Here is a 12879-nt window from a genome sequence, read left to right as displayed (position 1 = left end):
TCCAGACAAGCATTAAATTCTGGACATCAGTTAAATCAAAATTTTTCAATAACAAATTGGTTATTTTCAAATATACCAGGAAATGTGGAAGCTAGTTTATATAGATACGCACATAGAGACAAATAGAGATACCCCTACAAATATATGTCTGCTAAAAGTCCATGTGTAGTTCAGCCTCCAAAATGTCCGAGAAGTGGATACACTTAAACGTTTGGGTCTAATTTTAGAGAATGGGACGGCTTCAACAGATGAGTGGCTTCAAATGATGAATGGCGCCCAAAGCATCTGCAAGATATAATCCCTGCTTTTGAGCATGAAACGCCCCACTTTCCAAGAAAAGAACACATCCATAAAATCAATTTTAAACTGATAAAATCAATCCTTCAAACTGAAGGACACTTTTATAAATCCCCCAACTGGCAGAAAATTGCATGCACCACTTTCATGATGACTAGCACCACTGGAACAGAATTTGGGGAGGGAAGGACCATGCAGCAGCACCTGACATGTTTTTTTTTCCTGGTTTCTTCTCTGGTTCTGCATCGTGGAGGAAACTAAGCAGCCCTCCTTGCACCTGGACTCTCCTCCGACCTGTCCTCAACTCACCTTCCAGCTGCTGCAGTCCTGGGAGGCGCCCTCCATGCCACAGTCCTCCGATGGGTCAGCCGGAAGAGGAGATTCCTCCTCTCTTCCACATCCTCTCTAGAAATCCAGTACTCCATTGTTTTAACCCTTTAGGCTCCGCCGCTCCCCCTCCCGTTGGATGTGGGTACCATCGATGCCGTTCTACTGTATTGACCCGCTTTCTAGTCACCGGGTGTTACTCATTTAATACAGCGCGCGCCATCTAGCGACATAAGGCTGAATTACAGGCTCCTGTCGTTTGGAAGTTTTTTATTTGATTACTATGCGCGACATCGATGCACTCATACCTACTCCTTTAGCAAGAATTAAACCAAGGGAAAGCATGCTTGGCGGGGAGGTATGGGGAGGGGGGGGGAAACGATGTTGTTGCTGGCCTAACTACTAGATTCAGAAGACCCCAGTTCAGCTTTTGGCTCTAATCTCTCTTGCATGCAGGAATCTGAATTAAATCTGAATGAAGCTTTAACCAAAAACTGTCTACTATTGACCTCACCCCATTCCTAAGAGGTCTATAAGAATAGAATAGAATTTTATTGGCCAAGTGTGATTGGACACACAAGGAATTTGTCTTGGTGCATATGCTCTCAGTGTACATAAAAGAAAAGATACGTTCATCAAGGTACAACATTTACAACACAATTGATGGTCAATATATCAATATAAATCATAAGGATTGCCAGCCACAAGTTATAGTCATACAGTCATAAATGGAAAGAGATTGGTGACGGAAACTATGAAACGATTAATAGTAGTGCAGATTCAGTAAATAGTCTGACAGTGTTGATGGAATTATTTATTTAGCAGAGTGATGGCCTTCGGGAAAAAACTGTTCTTGTGTCTAGCTGTTCTGGTGTGCAGTGCTCTATAACGTCGTTTTGAGGATAGGAGTTGAAACAGTTTATGTCCAGGATGCGAGTGGCGTGCATAAGAGCACAAAAGTGCCTACCGTTCCTGTCCTATTGTTTCCTTTCATTGTATCCGATTGATATAGTTTTGCATACTTTTGCTCAAATATATGCTTGTGTGATGTGTTTGTTTATTTATTTATTTATTTATTTATTTATTTATTTATTTATTTATTTATTCGCATTTTTATACCGCCCTATCTCCCTAGGGACTCAGGGTGGTTTACAGCCAAATAAAAATACATATAAATACAGAATAAAACCACAATTAAAAAACTTATTAGATAAGGCTGAATATTTAAAATAGAAATACAAATACTAAAACCCCATTAAAAACCAAATTCAAAATTTAAAAATCTAGTCCAGTCCTGCACATATAAATAGATGTGTCTTAAGCTCGCGGCGGAAGGTTCGAAGGTCGGGAAGTTGGCGAAGTCCCGGGGGAAGTTCGTTCCAGAGGGTGGGAGCCCCCACAGAAAAGGCCCTTCCCCTGGGTGTCGCCAGTCGGCACTGCCTGGCCGACGGCACCCTGAGGAGTCCCTCCCTGTGAGAGCGCACAGGTCGGTGAGAGGCAATCGTTGGCAGCAGACGGTCCCGTAAGTAACCCGGCCCTATGCCATGGAGCGCTTTGAAGATAATTACCAAAACCTTGAAGCGCACCCGGAAGACCACAGGTAGCCAGTGCAGTCTGCGCAGGAGAGGTGTCACATGGGAGCCACGAGGGGCTCCCTCTATCACCCGCGCAGCCGCATTCTGAACTAACTGGAGTCTCCGGGTGCTCTTCAAGGGGAGTCCCATGTAGAGAGCATTGCAGTAATCCAGACGAGATGTCACGAGAGCGTGAGTGACCGTGCATAGGGCATCCCGGTCTAGAAAGGGGCGCAACTGGCGAACCAGGCGAACCTGGTAGAAAGCTCTCCTGGCGACGGCCGTCAAGTGGTCTTCAAAAGACAGCCGACCATCCAGGAGGACGCCCAAGTTGCAGACTCTCTTCATTGGGGCCAATGACTTGTCCCCAACAGTCAGCCGCGGCTGCAGCTGGCTGTACCAGGATGCTGGCATCCACAGCCACTCCGTCTTGGAGGGATTGAGCTTGAGCCTGTTTCTCCCCATCCAGACCCGTACGGCTTCCAGGCACCGGGACAGCACTTCGATAGCTTCGTTGGGGTGGCCCGGTGTGGAAAAGTACAGCTGAGTGTCATCAGCGTACAGCTGGTACCTCACACCGAAGCCACTGATGATCTCACCCAGCGGCTTCATATAGATGTTGAACAGGAGGGGCGAGAGAATCGACCCCTGCAGCACCCCACAAGTGAGGCGCCTCGGGGCCAACCTCTGCCCTCCTGTCAACACCGTCTGCGACCGATCGGAGAGATAGGAGGAGAACCACCAATAAACGGTGCCTCCCACCCCCAATCCCTCCAACTGGTGCAGCAAGATACCATGGTCGATGGTATCAAAAGCCGCTGAGAGGTCTAATAGGACCAAGGCAAAGGAATAACCCCTATCCCTGGCCCTCCAGAGATCATCCACCAACGCGACCAAAGCCGTCTCAGTGCTGTATCCGGGCCGGAAACCGGACTGGAACGGGTCTAGATAGACGGTTTCATCCAGGTACCAGGGTAATTGACATGCTACCATACTCTCTACAACCTTCGCCGCAAAGCAAAGGTTGGAGACCGGACGATAATTACCTAAAACAGCTGGGTCCAGAGAAGGCTTCTTGAGGAGAGGTCTCACCACCGCCTCTTTCAAGGCGGCCGGAAAGACCCCCTCCAGCAAAGAAGCATTCGTAATCCCCTGGAGCCAGCCTCGTGTCACCTCCTGCGTGGCCAGTACCAACCAGGAGGGGCACGGGTCCAGTAAACATGTGGTGGCGTTCAACCTACCCAGCAACCTGTCCATGTCCTCGGGAGCCACAGGGTCAAACTCATCCCAAATAATCTCAACAAGACCGCTCTCTGACACCTCACCTGGATCCACCCAATTTTGGTCCAGACCATCCCGAAGCTGAACGATTTTATCGTATAGATAACCGCTAAACTCCTCAGCACGTCCCTGTAACGGGTCATCCCGCTCCCTCTGTTGAAGGAGAGAGCGAGTCACCCGAAACAGGGCGCCCGGGTGGTTATCTGCCGATGCAATGAGGGAGGAGACGTAGCAACGTCTCGCTTCTCTCATTGCCACTAGGTAGGTCCTAGTATAGGACCTAACTAGTGTCCGATCAGCCTCCGAATGACTGGACCTCCAGGAACTCTCTAGGTGTCTTCTCCGGCGTTTCATCCCCCTCAGCTCCTCGGAAAACCAGGGAGCTGGTTGGGACCTACGCCGGGTCAGAGGCCGTAAAGGCACGACACGGTCTAAAGCCCCCGCCGCAGCCCGTTCCCAAGCCGCGACTAGTTCCTCAGCCGTGCCGTGAGCCAGACCCTCAGGGAACGGCCCAAGCTCCATCTGGAACCTCTCCGGGTCCATCAGGCGCCTGGGACGGAACCAACGTATTGGCTCCGTCTCCCTGCGGTATTGAGTAGCGGTCGGAAAGTCCAGGCGAAGGAGAGAGTGATCTGACCATGACAAAGGTTCGATGATTAAATCCCTCAAGTGTTGTTGTTTTATGTTGTATTATGTTTTATGTTGGATTTATGTTATAAATCCTTATGATTTATATTGACATACTGACCATCAATTGTGTTGTAAATGTTGTACCTTGATGAACGTATCTTTTTTTTAATTTTTTTTAATTTTTTTTTATGTACACTGAGAGCATATGCACCAAGACAAATTCCTTGTGTGTCCAATCACACTTGGCCAATAAAAATTCTATTCTATTCTATTCTATTCTATTCTATTGATGCTTGTGTACACTGTTGTGATAAAATAAAAAAAAATAGAAGAGAATAGAATTTTTTTATTGGCCAAGTGTGATTGGACACACAAGGAATTTGTTTTGATGCATATGCTCTCTGAGTACATAAAAGAAAAGATATTCGTCAAGAATCATAAGGTACAACACTTTATGATAGTCATAGGGAAACAATATTAATCTTAAGGATACCAGCAACAAGGTGACAGTGGGAGGAGATGGGTGATAGGAACGATGAGAAGATTAATATTAATGCAGACTTAGTAACTAGTTTGACAGTGTTGAGGGAATTATTTGTTTAGCAGAGTGATGGCATTCGGGAAGAAACTGTTCTTGTGTCTAGTTGTTCTGGTGTGCAGTGCCCTATAGCGTCGTTTTGAGGGTAGGAGTTGAAACAGTTTATGTCCAGGATGTGAGGGGTCTGTAAATATTTTCACAGCCCTCTTTTTGACTTGTGCAGTATATAGGTCCTCAATGGAAGGCAGGTTGGTAACAATTGTTTTTTCTGCAGTTCTAATTATCCTCTGAAGTGTGTGTCTTTCTTGTTGGGTTGCAGAACCAAACCAGACAGTTATAGAGGTACAGATGACAGATGCAATAATTCCTCTGTAGAACTGTGTGTATATGTGTATGTGTGTGTGTGTGTGTGTGTGTGTGTGTGTGTGTATATATGTATATATGTATATGTATATGTATATATATATATATATATATATATATATATTTATATATATATATATATATATATATATATATATATATATATATATGTAGATCTTTGGTTATTCGGGTTTTCTCCCACGTAAAATTGGAAGTGTCTTGGCGACGTTTCAACGAAGTCTCATTCGTCATCTTCAGGCTTCAGCTTCGTGCTTCTGGGAGCAATGTGTGATCGCAGCTGTTTCTTCCTTTTTAACTGAACTGGAACTTCTTTGCAGTCTTTGATTTTTATACCCAATGTTCTTTTTAGGTGCTGTCAAGTCAGACTTGAAACCTGGGGATTGGCTGGACTGCTTTCTCTGCAAGGCTTTTCAGAAGTGGTTTCCTCCTTTCCTGCTTCCTAGGCTCGAGAGGGACTGGCTAGGGATGCCCAGATGGCTGTGTGTGTGCCTAATGCGGGACTTAAACTGAGCACCTGTAGTCTGTACCAGTTGTGGGATTCAGCCACTTCGCATGACTTCAGGAGAACCAGTTGTTAACTTTCTGATCAGTTTGGCAAACTGGTTGTTGAAGAAATCATTAGGGCAGAGAACCGGTTGTTAAATTACTTGAATCCCACCACTGGTCTGTACCCTGGAACTTTAACTATTAAGTCAAACTGGATCTTTGCAATCTTTGTAACTGACTCCCCATTATTCTCTAGATCAGGGGTCTCCAACCTTGGCAACTTTAAGACTTGTGGACTTCAACTCTCAGAGCTGAAGCTTTGCTGGCTGAGGAACTCTGGCAGTTGAAGTCCACAAGTCTTAAAGTTGCCAAAGTTGGAGACCTCTGATCTAGATAATGGATCTTTTCTTGTCTGAGCTTCAAACTTTTCTTCTGAATTAATGGGAGTCTTTCTCCAACTGTAGAACACTGGCTTCTGGCTTGGCCCTGGCTATGACATTGCCTGTTGCTGAATTTTGCTTGATTTTTTGAGTTAATTATATATGGTGTTCATAGGTTTTCTGGGATTTCATTAAGTTACTTGTTATTCTATAAGGGTGTTACTTGTTGGGAATTCCACAATTCCCTTCCTATCTCTTTCAGTTTGTCTACGTGGAATGACATCCAATGACTATTTTCGCAGAATGAATAAAAAGAAACATACTCTTTGCAATGGAGCCATGAAACTCTTCCAACTTTTCCCCTTCCATTCTCTCTGTGCTAATATTCCATTTTGTTCTACAAAGAACTCAGAATATCGTAGTCCGTATTATGGAATAGTCCTCTCAAAGATCCAGAAGCTTTTGAGCCATTTCAAACATTTTTAGTGCCTAAACCATAAAAATGTGACAACAGATGTGCCCAAAAATAACAGCAGAGAATTAAATAGGACAAAAATTAAATATAACTGGATTATTTTAAAATTTAAAAAGTTTATTATAGTTAAAGACCAACATAATGAATGTGAGGTATATTCAGTTAAAAAGGAGAGAAAGTAACCATAGGGTAAAAATAGTAATTATACAAAAAAGCAATAGACATAAATGACATAGTATATATAAAAACAAGAGGCCTAAATGGAACTAAGAGCACGGAGAGGAGCATGAAATTCCTGTAGAGTGCATAAAGTTTAGCACATGGCAGATTAAATCTATCACTCCACAGTGAACACAGTATGATGATCCTTAAGACTACTATATGGCACAGGTCATCCATCATCTGCCCAGTTTTTAAGTGCTACTCTGCAGAACCTGGCAACATTACACTGTATTTTGTACCAGAGCGACTTTCTGAAAGCAGCAAGGAGCTGTAGAATTGTCCTGTGCAGCCTGAGTATTTATACAGTATTAGAGATATGAACCCGATACTAATTTCTGTCTAATAAAGCCCCTGGAGAAGCATGTGCTTTGTTGTTTCTGTGGGTTCAGGTTCACAGGCACATTGTATTATAACCTGAGCTGTGTTACTGATACAGAGAACCCTTGAATTCTTTGGTGTCTTCTAAATTCAGGAAAAAAACTGGCAACTTCCACTGCTATCACCCATCAGCATTCAAAGAATAACAAGAGGCACCTCCAAGCAAAGGAGATCACAGCAGGAATTGGTAGAAAACTGGACTGCCATTTTTCTCTACCATATTCCAACATCATTTGAATACCATGGCCAAGTACCTTTACATGTGACATTTTTGTACGCTTGTCACTGCCCCAAACCTCCCTCATATGTTCTCCATTCTGTGGGTCACTGTTCTTGCTCGGCTCTTCACAATCTGGACAGGGATTCATCTTCCCCTGAATTTCTGAAAACGTTAGGAAAAGATGAACTCTCTGCTCCCATCATCTCGTATTTGGGAAGCTACAATCACTAAGTAAATTAGTGTGCTCCTATCTTCTAATATATATATATATAATATATATATATATATTTAAGCTTCTGCGAGTTTCTTAAAATCTGTATGTTGCTTTTCTATGACCTCACTTATTCAGTATGCAAAAAAAAAAAAAATTCTGAAAAGCCTTTTGACAGCAATTCTGGTATTTTTAACATGGGGCGCAGTGGCTCAGTGGCTAAGACGCTGAGCTTGTCAATCAGAAGGTCGGCAGTTCAGCGGTTCGAATCCCTAACACCACATAACGGAGTGCGCTCCGGTTACTTTTCCCAAGCTTCTGCCAACCTAGCAGTTCGAAAGCACGTAAAAAATGCAAGTAGAAAATTAGGGACCACTTTGATGGGAAGGTAACAGCATTCCATACGCCTTTGGTGTTTAGTCATGCCGGCCACATGACCACAGAGACGTCTTCGGGCAGCACTGACTCCTCAGCTTAGAAACAGAGATGAGCACTGCCCCTAGAGCCGGAAACAACTAGCACACATGTGCGGGGGAATCTTTACCTTGACACTATTTTTGCAAAAGGGAATATCCCCTGCCTTTTCCCGATAGCCACACACAAGTAGTTAACCTTGATCAAGCTAACCTTTTCCATTTCATTCCTTTTCTCTCTTCCCTCATGCCTAATACTGAGACATGCTCGCTAAACACAAAAAGGTCAGAGATTAAATATTAATTTCCCAGCCACACTTCTAAAGGCAACTCAGAAATGGAATTCAAGCCTTCCCTACAGTCATCACCTTGTGCTTCATATGGATTTTCTTGTGTGCAGTAAGAGAGGAATAATGTGTGAAGCACTTTCCACACTCTGGGCATTTGAAAGGTTTCTCCCCTGTGTGTAAACCTACATGATTTATAAGATTAGTTCTAGTACTGAAACCTTTCCCACAGTCAGGACATTCAAAAGGTTTTTCCCCTGTGTGAGTCCTCTGGTGTATCACTAGGCCAGAATACCAACTGAAACATTTTCCACAATCCAGACACTTATACGGTTTCTCCCCTGTGTGAGTCCTCTGGTGTTTCACAAGCTTGGAATTATGACTGAAAGTTTTCCCACAATCAGGGCATTCAAAGGGTTTCTCTCCTCTGTGAGTCTTCAGGTGTTTCACAAAGTCACAATTATGAGTGAAACTTTTCACACAATCTGGACACTTGTACCGTTTCTCCCGAGTGTGAATCCTCAGGTGTTTAACAAGTCTGGAATTCTGACTGAAACCTTTCCCGCAATCTGGACAGTCATAGGGTTTCTCTCCTGCATGAGTCCTCTGGTGCATCATCAGGTTGGAATTACAGAAGAAACATTTCCCACAATCTGGACACTTGTACCTTTTCTCCCGAGTGTGAGTCCTCAGGTGTTTAACAAGATGAGAATTCTGACTGAAACCTTTCCCACAATCCGGACACTCATACGGTTTCTCCCCTGTGTGAGTCCTCAGGTGTTTCACTAGGTTGGAATTATGACTAAAAGCTTTCCCACAATATGGACACTCATAGGGTTTCTCCCCTGTGTGAGTCCTCTGATGTATCACCAGGTTGGAATTGTGACTGAAATCTTTCCCACAATCTGGACACTCATACACTTTCTCCCTTGTCTGAGTCCTCTGGTGTGTCACCAAGTGGGAATTCTGACTGAAGCTTTTCCCACAATCTGGACACTCGAAGGGTTTTTCTCCTGTGTGTGTCCTCTGGTGTGTCACCAGGTGAGAATTCCGACTGAAAGTTTTCCCACAATCAGAACAAGCAAATGATTTCTCCCCCATTTCAGGCCTTTTTTGTATCACTAGGGTAGCATGCTTCCTAAAGCTTGTTCCATATTAAGGACAGAGGGTGGCTTTCCTTCAGTGTGGTTCCCTTCATGTATAATCAGGGGTGGTCTGCAATCTCTGCATTTCCCATAAATTGATATTTTTGGATTCTCAAAGTCAAAAATATTTTGAATCCCTTCTTGGATGTTGCTTTCATTCAAGCTGTGCTTTCTTCACAGGGCAAGGCTTGCATGACTGCCTGTCCAATATACAAGTGACCTCTTCCTCCCCAATGATTTCCAGATTATTTCCATTTTTCTGAATTATCCCCCTTGACCTTTTTCTGCAGTGAATTCTACATTCACAGATTTTTCCAGCTCAAAATTCTCTTCCTGTTATTCTCTCTTTTGCCTGTCACCTTCTGATGAAGAATTTTTTTTAGTTTTCTGGAGGAGGCTGAAAAGTCTTTCATTGTTGGCTTCATTTGCCTTCTTTTTTAATGCTGGTTTGGACTCTCACTTGTCTGGAATTCTCTTCCTGGCATCCTCTTTGTCTATAAAATGGACATAAACTCTCAGTTTAATGGTTGTTTATAAAGTCACTGCAGAACATGTGAAAACAGTGAGAGAGAAAAGCATGCATTCTAATGAAAAAGCAAACATGCCCAAATGCTACTTTAACCTCTAACATTAACTATGATTCATTTGACCCATAGAAGACTAGCGAGATCCAAGAGATCAAATATTTACACAAACTTTAAATTCTCTTCTGGATTTCAGAAAATCACAAACTGTTAGCATTGCAAACTGTTATTTTCAAATATATCAGAAAATGCTGAGGACAGATTATACAGATTTGCCATAGCCACTTTTTACAGAGGCACAATTGAGAGTGTTTTAACAAACTGCATCACTCTTTGGTTTGGTGGCAGCAGTGCCTCAGATAGAAAGTCCATTCAGAGAGTGGTAAGGACAGCAGAGAAGATTATAGGAAGCTCGCTTCCTGTTATTCAGGATGCTGCTTATAAGCACTATGTGCTTAGAGCTCAAAGCACTGTTAGGGACCCCACACACCAGAGGTGGGTTTCAGCAGGTTCTGACCCAGTTCTGGAGAACCGGTAGCGGAAATTTTGAGCAGTTCAGAGAACCGGTAGTAAAAATTCTGACTGGCCTTGCCCCCCTCTATTCTCTGCCTTCTGAATCCCAGCTGATCAGGAGGAAATGGGGATTTTGCAGTATCCTTCCTCTGGATTGGGGAGGGAATGGAGATTTTACAGTATCCTTCCCCTGCCACGCCCACCATGCCACGCCCACCAAACCAAGCCACGCCCACAGAACTGGTAGTAAAAATATTTGAAACCCACCACTGCCACACACCCACCTCACGGTCTGTTTCTGTTGCTCCCCTCAGGGAGGAGGTTTCGAAGCATTTCTAGCAGGACTTCCAGATTCTATAACAGCTTTGCTCCCTATGCCATCCATCTGGTAAACTCGCAGGATTCGTTTTTCTCCCCATGGACATGTATACATCCGAACTAACAGTAACTGTGTTGGTTCTCTGTGTTGTATAATATATGTGGGTACATACATATTTATTTATTTGTCATGTTTCTGTAGTGTATATTGGAGGCTGCGACCCTTTGAGAGCTGTATGCAACAAAATTTCATTTTAATGTGTGCAGATTAATCTACCTTCAAAGTGATAATAAAGTTAGTCTAAGTCTAAAAATTTCCTTGTGTCTGACTCTAAGCCACAGTGCTCATCTCCACTATCATAGGTGTATATTACAGGCCACCCATCCAAGCAGGAGAACCCAACAAGCACCACTGGAGCAAAATTTGGGGAGGGAAGGAACATGTTGCAACAGCTGACAGGTTTCAGCCTGGTTTCTTCTCTATTTCTACACTGTGGAGGAAACCAAGCAGCCCTGCTTGCTCCCGGCTTCTCCTCCGACTTGCCTCAACTCACCTTTCAGCTGCTGAAGTCCTGGGAAGAGCACGAGAGGCGCCCTCCACACTACAGTCCTCCGATGGGTCAGCCGGAAAAGGAGATTCCTGTGTTCTCCTCCTTTCTTCCACGTCCTCTCTCTAGCAATCCAGTACTCTATTGCTTCAACACCTTTCGGCTCCGTCGCTTCCCGTCCCGTTGGACGCGGGTACTCAGCCACCATCGATGCCGCTCTACTGTATTGACCCGCTTTCTAGTCGCCGGGTGTTACTCATTGCATGGAGCGCCCTCTAGCGGAACAAGGCTTGAAAAACACTCTCGTTTGCAAGATTTTTGATCGATTGCGATATGCGCCGTGAAGTGGTTTTTCAACTGCACCGGCCACGTCGATAGCTTCACTTTGGATGGATCCCTAACCTGTTCTTTCGGGTTGTTCTCTCAGGGATGCACTCATAGCTCCTACAATTGACCTAGCGGCTTTGTTTGCAGGAAATGAGAAATTAAACCAACATTCGCAGGGGAGACGGGGAACGATTGTGCACACAATCAATAACATCATTTGTGGATCGGTGAATTCTATTCCAGGAAGTTATTCGTCCGGGGGAGCAAGGATAACTCCTCAAAACCTACTTTTGCAAACTGAGGGAAGTTTGAAGAATGGAGGTTGAAGTCTACTTAGGCTACTTACTCCGCTGCCTTCCACACGACCTGAGCTTAACTCATAGAACCGTCTGTTACAACGTCCTTCCTGTTGAAGACTACTTCAGCTTCAATCACAACAATACACGAGCACACAATAGATTTAAGCTTAATGTGAACCGCTCCAATCTTGATTGAAAAAAATATGACTTCAGAAGCAGAGTTGTTAATGCCTGGAATGCACTACCAGACTCTGTGGTCTCTTCCCCAAAGCTTTAACCAAAAACTATCTACTATTGACCTCACCCCATTCCTAAGAGGTCTGTAAGGGGCGTGCATAATAGCACCAACGTGCCTACCGTTCCTGTCCTAATGTTCCCTTTGATTGTATCCAATTTCATATAGTTATTACATACTTATGATTATATATATGTTTATATATCGTATAGTTATTTCATGCTTATGCTTATATATAATGTTGTGATAGATAGATAGATAGATAGATAGATAGATAGATAGATAGATAGATAGATAGATAGATAGATAGATAGATAGATAGATAGATAGTTTTGCAAGATTAAGCCAGTTGCCGGGCCCTAACAGTTCATGAAATTCTTTTTTTAATGTGTGGACCTAAATGATTGCCAGCTTCATCCTATTAATAGAATAGTGAAACCTGGAAAAACCAGAAAGTGTCCACTAGCAATTTTAACTAGTTTTGCCACTAAACATTCCTCTCTGTATTGTTGGGAAGCATAAAACTCACTAGAGGGCAGAATGTCTCTGTGTACTTTTCTCAATCTCCAGTGGAGTTAAATTTCATCCTTATCATTCTCAAGCAACTTGGGCTAAAGACTTGGAGGAAACTAGTTTGCAGAAAGCTGATCCAAAGATTTCTGTGCCTTCGCATAGACCTGGAGGTGCTCTGTTCAAGTCCAGGATTAGGCACGGAGTCATCTGGGTATCTTTGGCCATTCCCTCTCTCAGACCTAGGAAGCAGGAAAGAGGGAAACCCCTTCTGAAAATCGTTGCCAAGAAAAATGCAGAGAAAGCAGTTCAGCCAATCTCCAGATGTTAACTCTGACTTGAAGGCACCTAAAAGAA

At 43.7% G+C, this 12879-nt stretch overlaps 2 protein-coding genes across 2 annotated transcripts in view; both read right to left on the bottom strand.

The window, feature by feature from the left end:
- Positions 1-628, bottom strand: part of LOC131192500 (zinc finger and SCAN domain-containing protein 2-like) — a 30191-nt gene extending 29563 nt beyond the window's left edge. Inside the window, exon 1 of the mRNA XM_058171693.1 lies at positions 502-628. The gene's annotated coding sequence lies outside the window, so the exon portion shown is untranslated. The remainder of the gene's footprint in view (positions 1-501) is intronic.
- Positions 629-6506: 5878 nt separating this feature from the next.
- On the bottom strand, positions 6507-11993 carry LOC131192502 (zinc finger protein 572-like). Its single transcript, XM_058171697.1, has 2 exons — positions 11158-11993; positions 6507-9742 (listed from the first exon to the last, which is right to left on the bottom strand). The coding sequence occupies exon 2, from the start codon at positions 9202-9204 to the stop codon at positions 8161-8163; it is 1044 nt and encodes a 347-aa protein (XP_058027680.1). The 5' UTR covers positions 9205-9742; positions 11158-11993; the 3' UTR covers positions 6507-8160.
- Positions 11994-12879: the final 886 nt, after the last annotated feature.

Source organism: Ahaetulla prasina, chromosome 2 (genome assembly GCF_028640845.1).
Source record: "Ahaetulla prasina isolate Xishuangbanna chromosome 2, ASM2864084v1, whole genome shotgun sequence".
NCBI lineage: Eukaryota > Metazoa > Chordata > Lepidosauria > Squamata > Colubridae > Ahaetulla > Ahaetulla prasina.
The sequence above is the reverse complement of the archived record's forward strand: the minus strand, read 5'-3'. Positions and strand labels throughout refer to the sequence as shown.